At 38.4% G+C, this 17,473-nt stretch overlaps 1 protein-coding gene across 2 annotated transcripts; it reads right to left on the reverse strand.

The window, feature by feature from the left end:
- Positions 1–10,603: 10,603 nt before the first annotated feature.
- On the reverse strand, positions 10,604–15,837 carry LOC113019628 (butyrophilin subfamily 1 member A1-like). Of its 2 annotated transcripts, XM_026163390.1 has the most exons (7): positions 15,775–15,837; positions 15,416–15,502; positions 14,932–15,040; positions 14,316–14,657; positions 13,309–13,590; positions 11,923–12,045; positions 10,604–11,770 (listed from the first exon to the last, which is right to left on the reverse strand). In XM_026163390.1, the coding sequence occupies exons 2-7, from the start codon at positions 15,425–15,427 to the stop codon at positions 11,259–11,261; spliced, it is 1,380 nt and encodes a 459-aa protein (XP_026019175.1). In that variant the 5' UTR covers positions 15,428–15,502; positions 15,775–15,837; the 3' UTR covers positions 10,604–11,258. The 2 variants fall into 2 exon arrangements, with proteins under 2 accessions (XP_026019175.1, XP_026019176.1); XM_026163391.1 differs by lacking the exon at positions 15,775–15,837 and having other exon boundaries at positions 15,416–15,520.
- Positions 15,838–17,473: the final 1,636 nt, after the last annotated feature.

Below are 17,473 nucleotides of genomic sequence, written 5' to 3' on the forward strand. Positions count from 1 at the left end.
CACAGCAAAATAAACGGTAGATCACAACATGGACACAGAGAAACACAGGGCTTAAATACACAGAGGGAGCAATCAGGGAATGAGTAACAGGAGGGAAACACAGCTGGGGCAAATCAGGCCTAACGAGACCAGGGGAAGCAAAACCAGACACATTAACATCAGACATGGACTTCCAAAGTAAAACAGGAAACATAACACAGACTCACAGGCAAGCACTAAAACAAAGGGAACAGAGACTGACTGGACGTGGAAATACAGCAGACAGGGGAGATAGCAACAAAGGAACACAGACAGAAAACCAAAACACTAAAACTCTAACCAAACCCCACCCAGAGGACCTTAACTTAAGAAAAACCCGTAAAGCAAAGCTAGAATATAAATAAATAACAAAATCAAATAACCAAAACACAAAACACTGGGTCACCGACCCAGGAACCCTAACATTCCATCGATTGCTGGTATGTTATGTTTTTTTTTTTTTGTGCCATTCATTTATTATTTTACTTGGTATTAAACAAGTGTGTTTATAGGTTGTAGCTGCAATTAGGTGACACCGTTTGATTGGTATGCAGCTTCGATTTGTTACGATCTCAGCCTTACTTCTATTGTCTTTTGCTGTAGATGCTAATCGTATGATGCATTGCAGGAAGCCTGGGCCTGATTGGGCGGAGGATAGCTTTATAGTGGGACTGGTACTACTACTCTGGGCAACATTTACAGAAGTGCTGCTGCTTTGCCTTTTTGGATTCCTTTTTTTGCCTTGTGTCCATTTTTGCTTTTTTGTGTTCTTTTTGAAGGTTGCATTTATTTTGGTTTTGTACATTTGGTTTCCCAATATTTTCATTTGTCAATTATTTTTTAAATTTTTAAACCATTTTTTTGTCTGTGTCACACCATTGTAAGACGGAGGCAGTTTTTCTAGTTGCAGATCACTATTGTGTTTGTGCAGTAAGGCTAACCACAGAGTGTGTTTTGGTTTTTGTTTGAATACATTAACACAGTTTGTTTCTTTTATTCAGAAGTAGGAGGCTTAAAGTGGAAGGGACTGGGTGCCTTGGTGGTGGGACCTTCTGTGTGCTGTGCTCATTTATGCACCCTTGGTTTTAGCTGCGTCATAATGTGAGTGTGTGTATGAAGGTGAGCTGCACGTATGAGTTGGTGATTTTTCTAGATCTGCCCTCATCTGGCATGCCAGTCACCCACTGGTAAGGCACAGCTCTGAATTTTACAGCACATGTACAACCGATTCATTGGCTCTTTCCATCAGGCAGGCTCCTTCACTTTCTGATTCGAAATCTTGTTAGAAAGACATTTTTAATCTCTGGCCTTCAAAGTGTAATATGTTGACTAACTTCTTACATTTAATTCAATTTAAATAATTTCAATTTAATTCAATCTATTTAGTGCCAAATCACCTTGAGTTGCCTCAATGCATTTGCATTAAAAGGTAACGAGCCTACAATATTAGAGAGAAAATCCCAACAATCAGATAACTCCCAATGAGCAAGTACTTCATGGCTTTTAACCAGAGAAAACTACCAGCAGAACCAAGGGCAGCCATATGCTGCAACCAGTCATGAATGAGAAAAGAGAGACAAGACAAAAGACACACTGTGGAGCTGTAAGCCAGAAATTAATATTAACTAATGATTAAATGACGAGTAATGTATAAACTAGGGCTGGGTATCGATTTCATTCTGATTCACGAGGTCCCAATTCGATTAGATTTGAATCGAGGAAATTTTGCCCCAGACAGTCAGAAATATTATAATTCTGATCATTTATCAGTACATATCCATATTTTTATATCTATAAAAAGAAAGCTGACACTTGTGAGACTTTATCAGAGGTGTAAGTATCACAGCAGATGTCTTTGTGTCAAAGTAACTGATGACAGAAACAGAACAACATGAAGGAGATTTTCCTGGCCTGGCTTTTTATAGCGGATAACCTTAAAAATATTCTGCAGTGGAACAAACACTGAAGGAAACCATGGTGCTGAAGTGAAACAGAGCAACGTTAGAGAGGTTTAATTAGAGACACAGCTAAGCGTTTTGCAATTTGCAAGTTTTGCAAGTTAAAATTTCTTCATTATTGAACAGCAGAAATGAGGCTTTTTTGTCAGAATTCAGTTAAATTAAAAAAAAAACTGCAGCTGACAGTGCTGTAAACAACGGTAGACTGGCGGGTAATAAGCAAGTGAATAATGCAGAAAACGGAGATTTTTAGACGGAAAATTGTTGTTGAAGTACACTGAGCGAGAGAGAGAGAGAGAGAGCTGTGCAGGAAGTGTGATTTTTATCGTGGTGGAAGCAAAACAGCAAAAGTAAGAGGGAATTCATGACGATGTTTATGTGAATAAGATGAATAAGACCAGGAGAGAAAGAAAGAAGTGAAACAATACAAAAATGATCTAATACAATAAATAACAGCAAAGCAGAAAATAAATCTTTTCTGATGTATTAATCATATATTTTAATGTATTAATCACATACTTTAATCATATCACTTTAGTAATAGTAATAGTACTTTCTCACTCCTGACACCAGTTGTATGCAATTGTATGTGGAATTTTATCACAAGTGGGCCCTAAGTTTTATTCCACCTTCACAGTGGACCCATTGTAGACTTGAAGATCTCCAGACATCCTGCTCTTTGGGAGGTGGCACCAAGCAGAAAACAAGGTCATAATTCTCTCTGTGAGGGAGGAGGTTTTAAGGATGGGGCTGATGGTATAGCCCCCTGTGAGATGAACTAACATGTAAGAGTTGTGGAATGTCTTTGTCTGTCTCTGTATATAAACAGGCGGCCACAATTCAGAGATTATCCTAGCGTTCTGGCTGGGATGCTTGTCTCCACATTGCAATGTGTTTACATATATAAACACACACACACACACACACACACACACACACACACACACACACACATACATATATATATATATACATATATATATATATATATATATATATATATATATATATTAGGGGTGCAACGATATTCGTATCGATATTGAACCGTTCGATACAGTGCTTTCGGTTCAGTACGCATATGTATCGAACAATACAACATTTGTAATTTATTTTATCAACTTTCCTTCTGACGATGCCGTCTGTGTGGAGCGCTCAGTGAATCTGCGTTCGACTACTCCGCCTAGGCTGCACTGTCGAGCGCAGATCCACTGAGCGCTCCACACAGACAGCATAGTCAGAAGGAAGAGCGCAGGGCAAGCTAGCGAGACAGAAGTTAAGCTTTCCTTGCAACATGGCAAATTGAACCTCCCCCACCCTCATTCAGATCTGGTGTTTGGAATTATTTTGGTTTTCATGTGACGTATGACCCTGAAGGTAAGCGCATCATGGACTAAAGTAAAACAGTATGTTGGATGTGCCATGCAATGCTCAATTACATGGGTGGGAGCTAGTGTGTTAGCGCAGTTAGCTCGTTAACGGAGATTTGCCGTGTTGTGGCGTTAAGGTCATTTTAACAAGGTTAACCTGAAAGCACTAGTGGGAACACAACGAATATGACTGCACATTTACGCCAACATCATCCTAGTGCAAAGATAAAAACAGCAAGCAGCATGCTACAAACTTTACCCAAGTCATTTAGACAGCCGTTAGCACATGATCCTCCTATGCTGCTGAGAATATAGCCCAGAAGAAGCGAATAGTATAGCTTTTATTTTGGAAAGAGCCATTTCTCTGTAATAAACTCTCTTTTCCAAAGATGAGTGATTCCTAAATCAGATACAGGGCTCGCAATATCGCTAGCCCGACGTCCCGGGGCTAGAGATTTTTCCAGTCGGGGTACCAAAATCTATCTCTGCCCTGCCCGTCGGGCTATTGTAGGAAGGGAAAATATATGTCAATGCTTTTGCATTCTTTCGGAAATGTAGCTGGGTAATTATGTCATTGGCATCGGTGAGCCACTGTCAATATGTGACATATTGAAATCGCGTTTGAATTTGCGCTTGTTTTTTGCTTTCACTTTGCAATCGCGTGAACTGTGTATAGAGAGCGACAGCACTGATTGGTGAGTGATGATAATTTGTGCACCAATTCCTCTGACATCGTCTTATTAATCGTTAGCTTACTATGCAACATATCTCTCTCTTTTTGTTAAGAGTTACCAGAGTTAGATACCTTTAGATCTGTTTTGTTTCCATTTCCACCAGAAATAGCTGCTGCAGTTAATATGAAACAAAATGCTAAGATGATGCTGACACGGTCAGCAGGAAAATGTGGAACTGCAACACAATCACCTGAAATGAAAAAGACAAGGGAATTACATTTATACTAAAATCTGTTTCCCCAAAATTCTGGGACTCTATAAATAATGTCTAAAAAATCAAATAAGAGAAAAAAACATTTCTTGTCTTTCATATCTGAGTTAATAAAAATGATGCTAGAAGCAATTGTATAAGTGTATGGAATCAGAGGAGGTTGTTTCCTGTAGATTTGAAATTAAAAAATATATATTTTTCATATTCTTAACGAACATACGAATTGGGGCAACTGAGACTTAGGAGGGTCATCTACCAATCACAGTGTTGGTTGCTCAATCCCTGGCTACTCCAGTCTACATGTCAAAGAGTCCTTTTTGCCTCCACCCATTAGGAGGTGTGTGCGTGTGTGCAAGTGTGAAACAAAGTGCTTTGTTGCATTTTAAAAAATTGTTTGCATGAAAGTGTGTTTGGGTGAAGGAGCCTTGTAGTAAAAGGAGCTCTGAGTGCTCAAATAGACTAGAAAAGTGTTTTTTCTTGATCCTTTTCACTACAGATTAACAACAATTTTTAATGCAGTGATGGTTTTAATCTAGTTCCTACGTGTATTGCATGTCTTGTTTATTTGCCTGATGCATTATATAATTTCTGTATGGTTTTGTTATTTCATGTTAAGTTAAATTTTGGAGAGCCTTGGGCTTCTTTAGTAAATTCTTTTTTGTGTTCCCATTCTGTTCATCCAGTCTTGTCTTTGTATGTTGTCTGCACATTTAGCTATATTTAGTTTTATTTTGGTAACTGCTGTATTCTGTGTGTTGTGTTCTTTTCACATCCCTCTACCTCCGTATGTCTGTAGTGTTCAGTCTGTCTCCATCTGTTCAATGTTGTGTCGTGCTAGCTGTGTGTTCCCAGGCCTTGTATTCCCAGTGCTTCCAGGCTAACAGAGCTCTCTTGTTCTGTATTCCCTAACCCACTCTCTGGTTTTGGACTTTATATATTCTTCAGATTTCCCTGCACCTGTTCGAGTTTGATTCCTGCCTTCAGCATTCTGGATTGGGGTCATCCTTGAACTGGTACACATAACATAGGGTCTTTCAGATCACAGAGTGGAAAAAACAAAACAAAACAAAAGACACCCCTTCCATAGAGAGGTATTTTGGTATTTAAAAAAACAAACAATTATGTCCAAACATCCACTGTCAGATGTTCCACTGGGTTCTTTTTAAATTATAGAGATTTTTAAATATTGTTGCTTGTGTCCATTTGGGAACATCTTTTTTCAGTTTTAAGATTTGATAATGATCTTTTTAGTGCAATCAATTAACTATAGCATTTTTAAAAAATTAAATTTTGCTTTTATTTATATTTCTAAAGATTAAAAGAAATACAATTTACCTGAAACATGTATGTGTGTCTCTCTGCTCTGTTTCATATCCCTTTGCTGAACTCTGCACGTGAAGCTGTTTTTGTGTTTCTTCTCCACAGTCACTCTGCTGCTGACAGTGTAGAGGTCATCAGGACCTCTGAGGGTCTCTGTAGGTCCAGCAGAGAGGAGGTTTCCCTCACCGTCCAACCACAGCAGCTCAGGCTCTGGATACCAGCCTGCGGACTCACACTGTAACACCACCCTGCTGGTGTTTATGTTGATTCCTGATATTGTTGGTAATGAAAGAGAGCCTGAGGATGCCAAAGAGAAGAATGTGTTCTTACAGAGCACAGTGTTTCTGGTCAATTATATCAGCAATAAAAATGTTTAATCAGTTTGGATAAAGGTTCCCTCCAAGCGTACTGTGCAGAGTTATATGTTCTAACAATAATTTACTTCCGCAAATTGTTTATTTCGAGCTGGAAAAAAAAAGGTTTCTTGAACTGTTACTAGAAAATGTCACAGTTCAAGAAACTGCCATGGTGCTATTGCCAATTTCACACAAAGTCATAGTGTACACAGCTCTATTAATGAAGATGAAAAACTAAGATAAATTATTTTGAAAATTATTCAAAACCTGTGTGGGATTAACTTTCTTATTTCCTGCCATATAATGCAAAAATCAAATGATACATGCATTGTTGTAGTTGGTAAAGGACAAAGACACTGGTGTGTGTTAAAATAATGAAAAAACCCAGCAAAGACTGGACTGGATAAAGTTGATTACTTAAAACAACTTTATATTAACTGCAACAGTTTCATGTAACTATACAGCCAAATGCTCCCCACGGCATATAAAGAGACATCTTTGTAAGGATCACTTTACTGTGTGTTAAAGTTTTTCCTTTAATTTGTCATCAATTTGTATCTCACAGTGTACTGAAAAATGTCAACTTACCAACAAGAAGTTCAATGATAGATGCTTTGTGCTCTGAGGGAAAAAAGCATCTATATCTGCCATTATCAGAGTGTTTGACTCTAGTGAGTTTCAGTGAAAGGTCTCCCTGCTTCAGTTTCTCAGTGGACAGTGATGTCCTTCCTTGTAAGATGGGTTTTGATTAACCAGATGGTTTTGGCCCTCGTACCACACATGGACAAATCTGGGATCCAAGTCAGGTCTCCCCCACTCCACAATCTCAGAAACAGCGTCTGATGGAGGTTCTAGGTGGCATGGTAAGATGACATCCTCACGAACTAATGTGATTATTGTTGAGATGGTGTTACTGTCTCAGACTGACCTGAAAAGCACAGGACAAAGTTTATATCTTACAGTCACATTAATGTTTGTGGATTCTTTGCAGCTGACTCTTGATTGTTTAATTTTATTTCTATTGTGCTGATGTATATGTGCAAAATCGTGAAATATCTTCAAACCTCGTTTAACTTTATATTGAGTTTAAAGTATTCAAATTAGTTGATGAGGTTTGTGTAGAAGTTACCTGTCTTAATATCTATCAGAAGGAGTAGGATCACAATGTGGTGAAAAACCAAAGAACATAACTGAGGTTTCAAGATGAGCTGGCCATACTGGGGAAACATCCTGGTTCTCTGGAAATAGAAAGAAAAGAAGCAGTAAGAAGAGCATACTTCAAACCTGATTACACAGAGTGAGTTGACCTTAAATATTAAATTACTGTGATATCAAGTTTGTATATTCAGTAGTAAGCATTTTGTCAAAGATCAGTTAAAAATTCAGTGAATTATCATAATTTAAATTGTGCATACACTTCCTAGATCCATAGACCATATTATATCAGTAGAGACAGCTCCCCTAAAATACAATCAGCAGTCAAATTAGTCAAATGTATTTGTGCTATTCTGGTTACTACTGTAAGTGCGTAAATATAAATAAGTACCGCATTGAAATGAGTAGTAAAACAATAAAAAGTAAAATAAGGTCTGTGAGATTACTTGTTTAAAAAAATGCGAATTTGGTAATTACTTCTCTTAAGTCAGCAACAATTTACAACATAAAACAGATCATTCCACATAACTTAGTGATCTAGCTAATATATTATCATGGTATTGTAGTTATCTAAGGTGCACAGGTTTTTCTTGTCTTACGGCTCCACTTTTAATTGCTTTTTTTGGGGTCACAGCTCTAGGCCTTTTATTTTGTTTTTAGTGCCAAATGCAATTTAAAATCAGCAGGGAAACACTAATTATCTTAATTGCAACATTTCCCAACAGTGTTATTTCCTATTTGAGGTTTGTGGGAAAATATGTTGCAACCACAGATCTTCCCCTTGGTGCAATCTTTTGTCCCCTTTTCATTTGATCTTTTGTTCTTGCTGTGTGTGAGTGTGGTGTCTTGTGATAATTATACACTTGATCACAAAGTCCAGCACTGGTGATACATTAACAGCAAAAAGTAAAGGCAGATTAAGACAAGCAAGTAAAAATAGATCCGAACTGCTGCCCACTTAAGAAAAAAACTGGTTGAGAGTGTTGTTTTTACAATGGCTAACAGAAGAAACACAATTTAATGAAAGCTTAGTGAAAAAATACTCGAACAACAGTATAAATCAAGAGAACTAGTTTTAAATTTACGTTTATCAAATTAGAACTACAACAAAAGAAGTACAGTTAAGATTAAAATAGAATCATATTTATGTAACTTTATACACTTACCAGTTGTTTCTCTGAGTGAGTTTGCACCTACGTTTAAAATGCTACGCAGGATCTTCGGCTGTGCTGAGCTTGAAAAGTGGAAGTGTGTGCTTTGACCGTCTGCGTGATCTTTGGTACAAGGAACTGCTCCAACTATCATAAAATCACAGCCTTTGATATACAATAGTATTTTACAGCTCTCTGATTACAGATGATACAGTCAGGGTTATTGCTGCACGTTGCTAGGTCAACCAGTCAGACAATGGGTGGGGGTAATGATTTTACGTCTGACACTGAAGCTCTGAGGCATGTGTAAATGGTGCATGTCCAAATGTAGCCTGTGTCGAGGTCTGTATCATTCTTTAGAATATCAAGTAACCAAAGATAAACAAGACCCGTTATCTGACTCAAGCAGTTCAGAAGATGTAACCAATATATTAGTTTAACAAAGAATAACTGTTATGGCCCAGGTCATGATGTTGTGTGTTGTTTGTGCTCCTCACACCTGAGGGTGGCGTTATTCATTCTTTTTGTTTGTACCTATGTAAGTTCCAGGTGGAGCCGTACCATTGGCTGAGGATGTAATGAGGCTTTGAACTGGCCGAAGGAGGTTTGGGCCTTGCTGCTGCAGTTTAGGCTTGTGTGTAAAGCTCAGGAGGTGTGTGCTAGCCTCTTAGTGGACCAAAGCTTGGATTATGACGTGGTTAGGGCTACAGTATTGCTTGCTTTTGAATTGGTGCCTGAAGCGTACCAAGAGAAATTCTTACATTGTGGGAAAAGGGACAACCAGATATATATGAAGTTTGCACGTGAGAAACGGTTGCTTTTTGATAAATGGTGTCAGGCTAGCAAGTCAAAGATTTTGGACAGCTGAGGTATCTAGTGCTTTTGGGGGGTTTTAAGAAATGCTTGCTAGAGCATGTGGTATTTTATTTAAATGAACAAAAAGTTAAGTCTCTTGCAAACGCTGCTGTCTTGGCAGATGAGTTTGGCCTAACTCACAGGAGTGTGTTTTTTTTAAATCTCCGATGCATCAGGACCCTATGGTTTCCCCTGGTGTGGGGAGGACACGGTCAGTTCTCAAGAACATACATGCTCCAATCCAGAAATTTGTATTAGATATTGGACACAGATGGTGAACTGCTGTCAGACCCTGAATAAATTGTGAAACGTGTCTGTGATTACTTGGGTCCAAAACTCGATGTTCCAGAAGAATATGTAGCCGCCTCTAATCTCTCAGTGGCACCATTAAGACGGGAGGACAGCAGGGCCTCTTCCCCATTAGAAAACTCTCCTCCACCACTAGCAGGAGAATGAATAGTGAATATCTTAAGGCTACTGCTTGTACAGATATCATGGCTGGCTCACACAAGCTTACTCTGCCACTGCCACAGGCCATGTGAGTTTACAGCCCCTCCCACCAGAGTTTACTCCCCAGTTGACTGTCGTGAAACAGGCGTAAATCAGTGACATTGTAATACTTGCAATTATTGTAGGGCACGTTCTAACAAAACAACCAATAGATGTAACTGAATATCACATAATATCAAAAGACTAACTTAACACTGGGTTAAAACGACACAGATTTTTACTTTGCTCTGTTTTTGCATGAAATGGATCTGAGAAGATGTTGAGGGTGATAGTATTTTGAGATGCTGTCACCCAATAATAACCAATAATATCACCCAATAATAACATAAGTCTTGAATCAGTCTCAGAGAGGATGGCTAGTTGGGGATATGTGTGTGTGTTTGTATGTGTGTGTATGTATATATTTATATTACACAGGACTGCATATTACACACTGATCGATGATCATTTGTCCTATTATTATCAATCACACTGACTGAACAATGTTTATCACAGTTGGATCTTGGAGACGATGTAAGTATTTGACAGAACATGAGGTGGAAATTACTTTATAAATTTAAACTGGAGTTTAAATTGAAGAAAAGACGAAAAAATCGGGTAAAAATTCGTACTTGTAAGTTGAAACTTACACGCAGCCGTGAAACGTGAGTTTTACACATAGTTTTTTTGCTCTGTATATGTAAGCAGACCTTACCAAAAAAATATCTAACTTGTGTAAATATGTTTTACAAACACAAATCTTTTTTACACACACACAAATTTTAATTTATAGATGCAAAAACATTATATTTTCATATATTTTCATTTGAAGGTTACAAAACTCACAACTACACATTCTGATTTACAAGTACAAAATATTTATGACCACAATTTGAGCCCATACACATGGGAACCTCAAAGAGGCTGCCAGGAAAGCTGTAACAGTGAAATACCTGCAGAGAGTCAGGTAAGACCTGAAGAGTCAGCTGAATATGAAGAACAAGATCCAGGCAATCAACACCTAAACACTGTATCTCACCTGTGATCAGGTACTCTGGTGGGATAATAAGCTGGCCAAAGGCAGAGATAAAAGCCACTGACATCAAGACAAGGAAGCTCTTTACCATGCATGGGGTTACAGTTACACTTTACAGTTTAGAGTAAAACCATACATATTTAATCCCTGTAATATTCTGGATATTTATAATCTGTATATTTGTATATATTAGAGCTATTTCTTTGTTAAATATTGTATTATTTAATTTCAGTCTGTTACTGTTCTTATTATCTTGGAGGAGGACGCACATAGTTTGATTAAGGATTAATAAACTATTCTTATTCTAATTCTGATTCACCCCAAACCCATCACCCTGAGTCTGTATGCTAAACCAAAGAAAGGTGACTGTGCATTAATGAGTGGCAGAACCACCGTCCAGGATGAGACAACAAACATCCATGAGTACATCAGGAAGATGGCCACAACAGATGATGTGCTTAGTGAATACCTCAGGTAGCAGACACCTGAGAAACAAGGGGAGAAGGAGATGAGATGAGCCATCATGGAAGGACAGGCTGGCGGTACGTACCATCAGCAGATACAAGAAGTACTTTTCAAACCTCTCTACATGAGGTTTGAGAATTTTTCTAAACGTTTAAAGTTTCCTGATTTTGCTCTAAATTAAGTGTCTTCTTAATCTCATCTTTCTGTTTCTGTAACTCTGCCAGTTGTTTCTCCACTTCCGGTTTTCTTTGGGTCATTTTATCATGTATGTGCTGCGTTCTAAGCAGACGGTTTTCAATGTTTGCTTGCAGCTCTGAATTTGCTACTTTTTTCTTTAGTAATTTGTTTTTGCTTTCTGTTATTATTTCTTTCAGATCCATGTATCCCTTTGCTCTGTCACTTTCTGTGTTCTTATCCACTGACTTGAGCTTGTTTTCAATATCCTCCACCTCACCATCCACCATATCCCTTTGTTGTTTGAGTTCATTTTTCACTTTCTTCAGTTCGTTTTCCTGTTCAATCAGTATATTAACCAGCTCCTCCAGGTCTTTCAGCTCTTCCTCTTTCTGCTGTAGTTCTTCAGACTTCTTGTTTTCTGCCAACAGCTGCTCTTTCTCTTTCTCCTCAGCTTCATCCTCAGTTTGCCTCTTTTTCTCTGCATAAGTACAGAGTTAGTTATGTAAAAGTTGTCTGATGAACAATGGTACACACACCTTGATTAAGTTGTTAATCAAGGTGATTTTAGTTGTTAGAAACTTGAGTTAGTACAGATTTGGTGACACCTAGCAGATAGACCAATATGATTACCTTTGATTTTGTTTTGTCTCCATATCCACAGAACAACGATTGTTGTACAAGTACAAATGAGAAAAACTGCCAAAATAATACTGACACGGAGGGCAGAAGAAGGTGGAACTGCAACACAATCACCTAAAATTAAAAAGACAAGATAATTAAATTCATAATAACTTCCAATAATGCTCAGACATGCATTCAAATTGTAAATAAAACAGATAATCATTTTATGAGACACTTAGAGACTATACTTTAAAAGAAATACCACAAAGAGAACCTGTTGAAACATGAAGGACCTTCCCTGACAAAGACGGCAGCTGATGTTACTCCAAAACCAGTATGTATCATTATGTACTGACTGGCTGGCTTTCACAGATGTCCAAGCTACCACATACATCACTTTACATTACTTTGGACTGTGTGCTGAAAACAGCAGTACAGTTTCCCACTTCTCTTCAATATATGTTTAATGAGCTCAGATGTTATTTTGATGCAGAAATGAACTGTGTTGACTGAAAATGGTTTTCAGAGTTGTTTCAGACCACAAAAATGATTTTCTCTTCAAAATCTAGACAATTTTTAAGGCACTGCTACCAGATGGTCTAGAAATCACAGCCAGTCAATGTTTCACAGACTGGAAAACTCGTCCCTCTTCAGTTCAGAAATACTCAGCCTCACTGGGTGGTTTTCTTTAATGCCAAACATCAATTATGAAGTAACTTCATCAACTGTCAGATATTGGATTGGTTTGTGTTACATCCACTGACCTTTTGGCCTCTTCCTGCAAGACAGTTGCTCTCTCCCTCGCTCTCTGTTCCAGGTTTCTACACCTGATTGACACAGCTGAGCAGCATCAAGATCACTTGTGGAGCAGCATAATCCCCCCAGCAGCAAGTGTGTTACTCTCTTTGTCTTTTGGCTACTGAGTCCTGGAAAACATTAGCGCTGTTCTTGCTTTCTTTGATTTGTGCTTTGGAAGCCAAATTTACGATTTAGTCATGGTATTTAGAAGTTAGTGGACGTTTGGTAGGGGTTCTCTGCCATTTCTTTTTTATGTGAACCTTGGAGTTTTTGTTTGTTGTTTTGGCCTTGGAGACCCTGGAGATGAATTTGCTTCCTTTTCCACTCCTACATAATTTAATCATGTAAAACTGTAAGAATTTTTAAAAACCGCTAAATACATTTTGACACACACTTTATTGTTTGTAGTCTGAGCTTATAAACAGCTTGTGCTATTGCCCTTGTATTACACCTCTCATGCCCCATACAGACAAAGTCAGTTTGTAACAGTTTGAATTTATCATTATATCAATTATCCAGTATTGTTTCTTATATCAAATTTTAAATGAATTTAGATTTGCATTTAATTTCTTTGCAAATTTCAGAAGAAAACATTACCTGAAACATGCATCTGTGTCTCTCTGCTCTGGTTGATATCCCTTTGTTGGACTATACAGTTGACAGTATTTCTGTGTCTCTTCTCCACAGTCACTCTGCTGCTGACAGTATAGAGGTCATCAGGACCTCTGAGGATCTCTGTAGGTCCAGCAGAGTGGCTGTTTCCATCACTGTCCATCCACAGCAACTCAGGCTCCGGATACCAGCCTGCAGACTCACACTGTAAAGCGACTGCACTCCTGTTTATGTTGACTTCTGCTACTGTAGGTAAGGAAAGTGAACCTGAGGATGGCAAAGATGAGACGTGTTCATGCATTCACAGAACAGTGTATTTGATTAATGATATCAGCAGTAAAACATGTCTTAATCAGTGCGGAAAAAACTTTGACTGCTTTTTTCAAAGCTGACCAACACTTCACTTCCTCTAATTGTAACATACTTGGTAACTCAACCACAACGTGAGAACAGCCATGTGATGTTCCAATAATTTACTCCTGCCAATAGTTTACCTCCAGCAGGCTTTTTTACTAAAGCTGTTACTGGAGACGAAAACAAAACATGTTCCAGTGTAGTTGATAAAGGGTAGCGATACTGGGGTGTGATAAAAGAAAAATGAGCAAGGAGTTGGGCCACCAAGCACCATCTGAACTCCACTGACGTAAACTAGAGGAATAAACACCTTCAGTTATTACACCAAATAACACATACTGTCATTTGGTGTTTTGATGATGGTTGTGGAGATCCCTGTCTAACTCAATGGTAAAAAATCTTCCATAGGTGTTCATTTTTGTCTCAGGATAGAAATGTGTAATCACTTAATAAAGGTAATCCCATATAAAACAGCTTTATATGAACAGTGACCCTTCCCTGTAAATGCACAATTGGATTCAAACCCTTGCATCCAGACATTCCCAACAGCATAATAAAGGCATTGGATGTCCTAACTACAGGGACAATTATTTGTCATTCATCTGTATCTCGCAGTGTAATGAAAAATGTCCACTTACCAACAAGAAGTTCAATGGTAGATTCTTTGGACTCTGAGGGAAAAAAGCATCTGTATCTGCCATTATCAGAGTGTTTTACTTTAGAGAGTTTCAGTGAAAGGTCTCCCTGCTTCAGTTTCTCAGTGGACAGTGATGTCCTTCCTTTGTAAGATGGGTTTTGATTAACCAGATGGTCTTGACCCTCAAACCACACATGGACAAATCTGGGATCCAGGTCAGGTCTCCCCCACTCCAGAATCTTAGACACAGCATCTGTCGCAGGGTCCAAGTAGCATGGTAAGGTGACATCCTCACCAACTACTGTGATTATTTTTTGAGAAGATGTTACTGTCTCAGACTGACCTGAAAGGACAGGACAACGTTTTCGTAACTTACAGTCATGTTTATCTAATGTTCTTAGATTATCTGCAGCTTAAGCTTGACTGCTCAGTTTCATTTATATTTTTGTACACCTAACAAATTATAAAATATACACCGTCCATCCATTCGCTTCCGCTTAACCACCACCACTAACCACCATGCCACCGTGCTGCCCTAAAATATACACAGACCTCCAAAAATGACATATTTTGTGTAAAGTATTTACTTTAGCTGATAACGTTTGTGTAGATGTTACCTGTCCTTATATCTGTCAGAAGGAGTAGGATCACAGTGTGGTGAAAAAACAAAGTGCATGGTTGACGATTCAAAGTGAGTTGACCACACTGGGAATTCATCCTGGAGTTCTGGATAAAGAATACAAAGCCCCAAAATTTGAATTACTAAAAAGTATATCATGACTTTAAGACAGCAAAAAGCATAAACAAGTAAAAATATCAGCTGAGATCACCAATAACAGGTGAACAGAAAAATACTGATCATCTTGTAAAATTTAGCCAATGGCATGAAACAAAATACCAATTTTAATACTGATGTAGACTGTGCACTAAAAAGATGATTTTATTACAAAGCTAATTATTTTGTTTTCTCTTTTTTTTTTCTGCCACAGACCTTCCTTTGGCAATCTGTGTTTTTGATCAGCAAAACAAATATACTTTAAACCAGATTATACTGGGTAAGTTAATGATAAAACAAACAAACAAACAAACAAAAAAACTTACCAATACTGCCATTTTGTGTTAGTTATACGCTTGATCACAAAGTCCAGCACAGCCTGGTAATACATTAACACCAAAAATAAAGGTGGACTAAGACAAGGAAGAAGAAAAGTGTTTAGATTCTGACATTAAACTACTTCCTGTTTAAGAAAAGAAAGCTTTACTGGTTGGCCGTTATTTTTATGATGGCTAACAGAAGAAAAACTTAAAATATAGTATTTTATATATAATGAAAACTTAGCTAACAAATAAAGTTAACACAGTTTATAAAACAAGAAAATGTGTTTGCATTTTATCTACACAATAAAGAACCACCATTAGAAATAAAATAAAACTGTATTTAAGTAACATCACACACTTACCGGTTGTTTCTCTGAGTGAGTTTGCACCTGCGTTCAACACGCTACACAGAATCTTCGGCTGTGCTGAACGTGAATAAGGCAAGTGTGTACTTTGACCGCCTGCGTGATCTTTGGTACGAGGAACTGCTCCAACTATCATAAAATCACAGGCTATGATGTATAATTGTATTTGACAGCGGTTGTTCAGCAACACATTTACACTGATTCAACATGAGAAAGATAATGAAACACCTGATGATACTTCACTAACACTAAAGTTTTGTTACAAATACAGATTTTCCACTGATGTTAAAAAACATAATAATGTAATAAAAACAATGTTGTTTTTTTTATTAAAGGCACAATAAAAATGTATGTGTGGCCATTTCATTTCAATGTCAAGCTCATGATGATGAATGTGCTTGTGTGTTACATGTTCACTGCATTCTTTTTTTGTGTGTTTTTGCTGTTGTTTCTATGTGTCATGGAAAATATTATTCAGTCATTACTGGTGTATGATCTGGTGTATGGTTTTGTCTGCTGTTAAACCCATGCAGTTCATCCACAATGACACAAAGTCACCATGCTGGAGGAATAATCAAAGACTCTTAGGTGCAGTGGCTGGATAGTGAAGCTGTAGGCCTGGTTTATCTGTTCTTTCATTTCTTTCATGGGCCAGTATGGATCAATTCCTCTAGCTCCCTGGACCCTTTTCACTCCTGGCTGCTACCTGTTGCTTGGATCAGGCAGTTTTGCCCCCGTGCCCCTGCCTTCTATACTTGTGCTGGCAAGGAGTGAATCTCCAGAACCTGTGGCCTCTGGTGCGTGCTCCTCTCATTACTGTTGTTTTGGACCTGGCTCCAATCAGGATGGGTCTGGTGAAGGCTGTTAGGGTGAGATTGTAGAATTGTCACTTGTACTTAGAAACATATAATCATTTATGCTTAGAGGTATATAATCATTTGTAAATTGATAGAATGTCTCATCCTAGGAGGTCTGCTAAAACCCTGTGTACCATGAAAAGGGGAGTACGTTCACTCCCTTTCCAGAGTGTTTTGGCATACCTCACATACCTCCTAGGGTCATGAGAGAGGTTGTATCTTCTCTTTCTGATATATGGTATGGCAAATACATCTGTATCTGTTTAAGTATAAGAGCCTTTTGTTTTAGGTGAAGTGCTGGACTCGCGGTCACATTTTGACCCACACACACACACACACACACACACACACACACACACACACACACACACACACCTCTGACTCGCTCACCAATTGCTGTACGCATTTGGGCCTTTGGTCACCTGACTTCCCAGCTGTTACAGGTAGGAATCACATACATGTCGCTGCTGCCTCTGCCTGAATTGGCTACACTTTTGTTGATTGGTGTTACTAATGTTTTTGTAGAGATCACCTGCGCATTATTTCCCTGAAGCCTTCCATGTTGTGTGACGGCTGGGTGCGGACAGGGATAGGACCCAAGATGCAGACTCCAGAGACAAACTTAAACCAAAACAGCTTTAATGCTGAACGCAAACATAACTGGGAAAAACTCAAAATAAACGAACACCGGTGGACTGGCAAAACACACAGCAAAAATAAACAGTAAATCGCGACATGGACACAGAAACACAGGGCTTAAATACACAGAGGGAGCAATCAGGGAATGAGTAACAGGAGGGAAACACAGCTGGGGCAAATCAGGCCTAACGAGACCAGGG

This window comes from Astatotilapia calliptera, chromosome 3, assembly GCF_900246225.1.
Source record: "Astatotilapia calliptera chromosome 3, fAstCal1.2, whole genome shotgun sequence".
Classification (NCBI taxonomy): domain Eukaryota; kingdom Metazoa; phylum Chordata; class Actinopteri; order Cichliformes; family Cichlidae; genus Astatotilapia; species Astatotilapia calliptera.

What these genes read in the sequence shown, in the direction of transcription:
- LOC113019628 (XM_026163390.1), bottom strand. An exon ending in TACCATTGAACTTCTTGTTG is followed by an intron (nt 13,591 to 14,315) that starts GTAAGTGGACAT and finishes TGCCATCCTCAG; the next exon opens with GTTCACTTTCCTTACCTACA. An exon ending in GAGACAAAACAAAATCAAAG is followed by an intron (nt 11,771 to 11,922) that starts GTAATCATATTG and finishes GTACTTATGCAG; the next exon opens with AGAAAAAGAGGCAAACTGAG.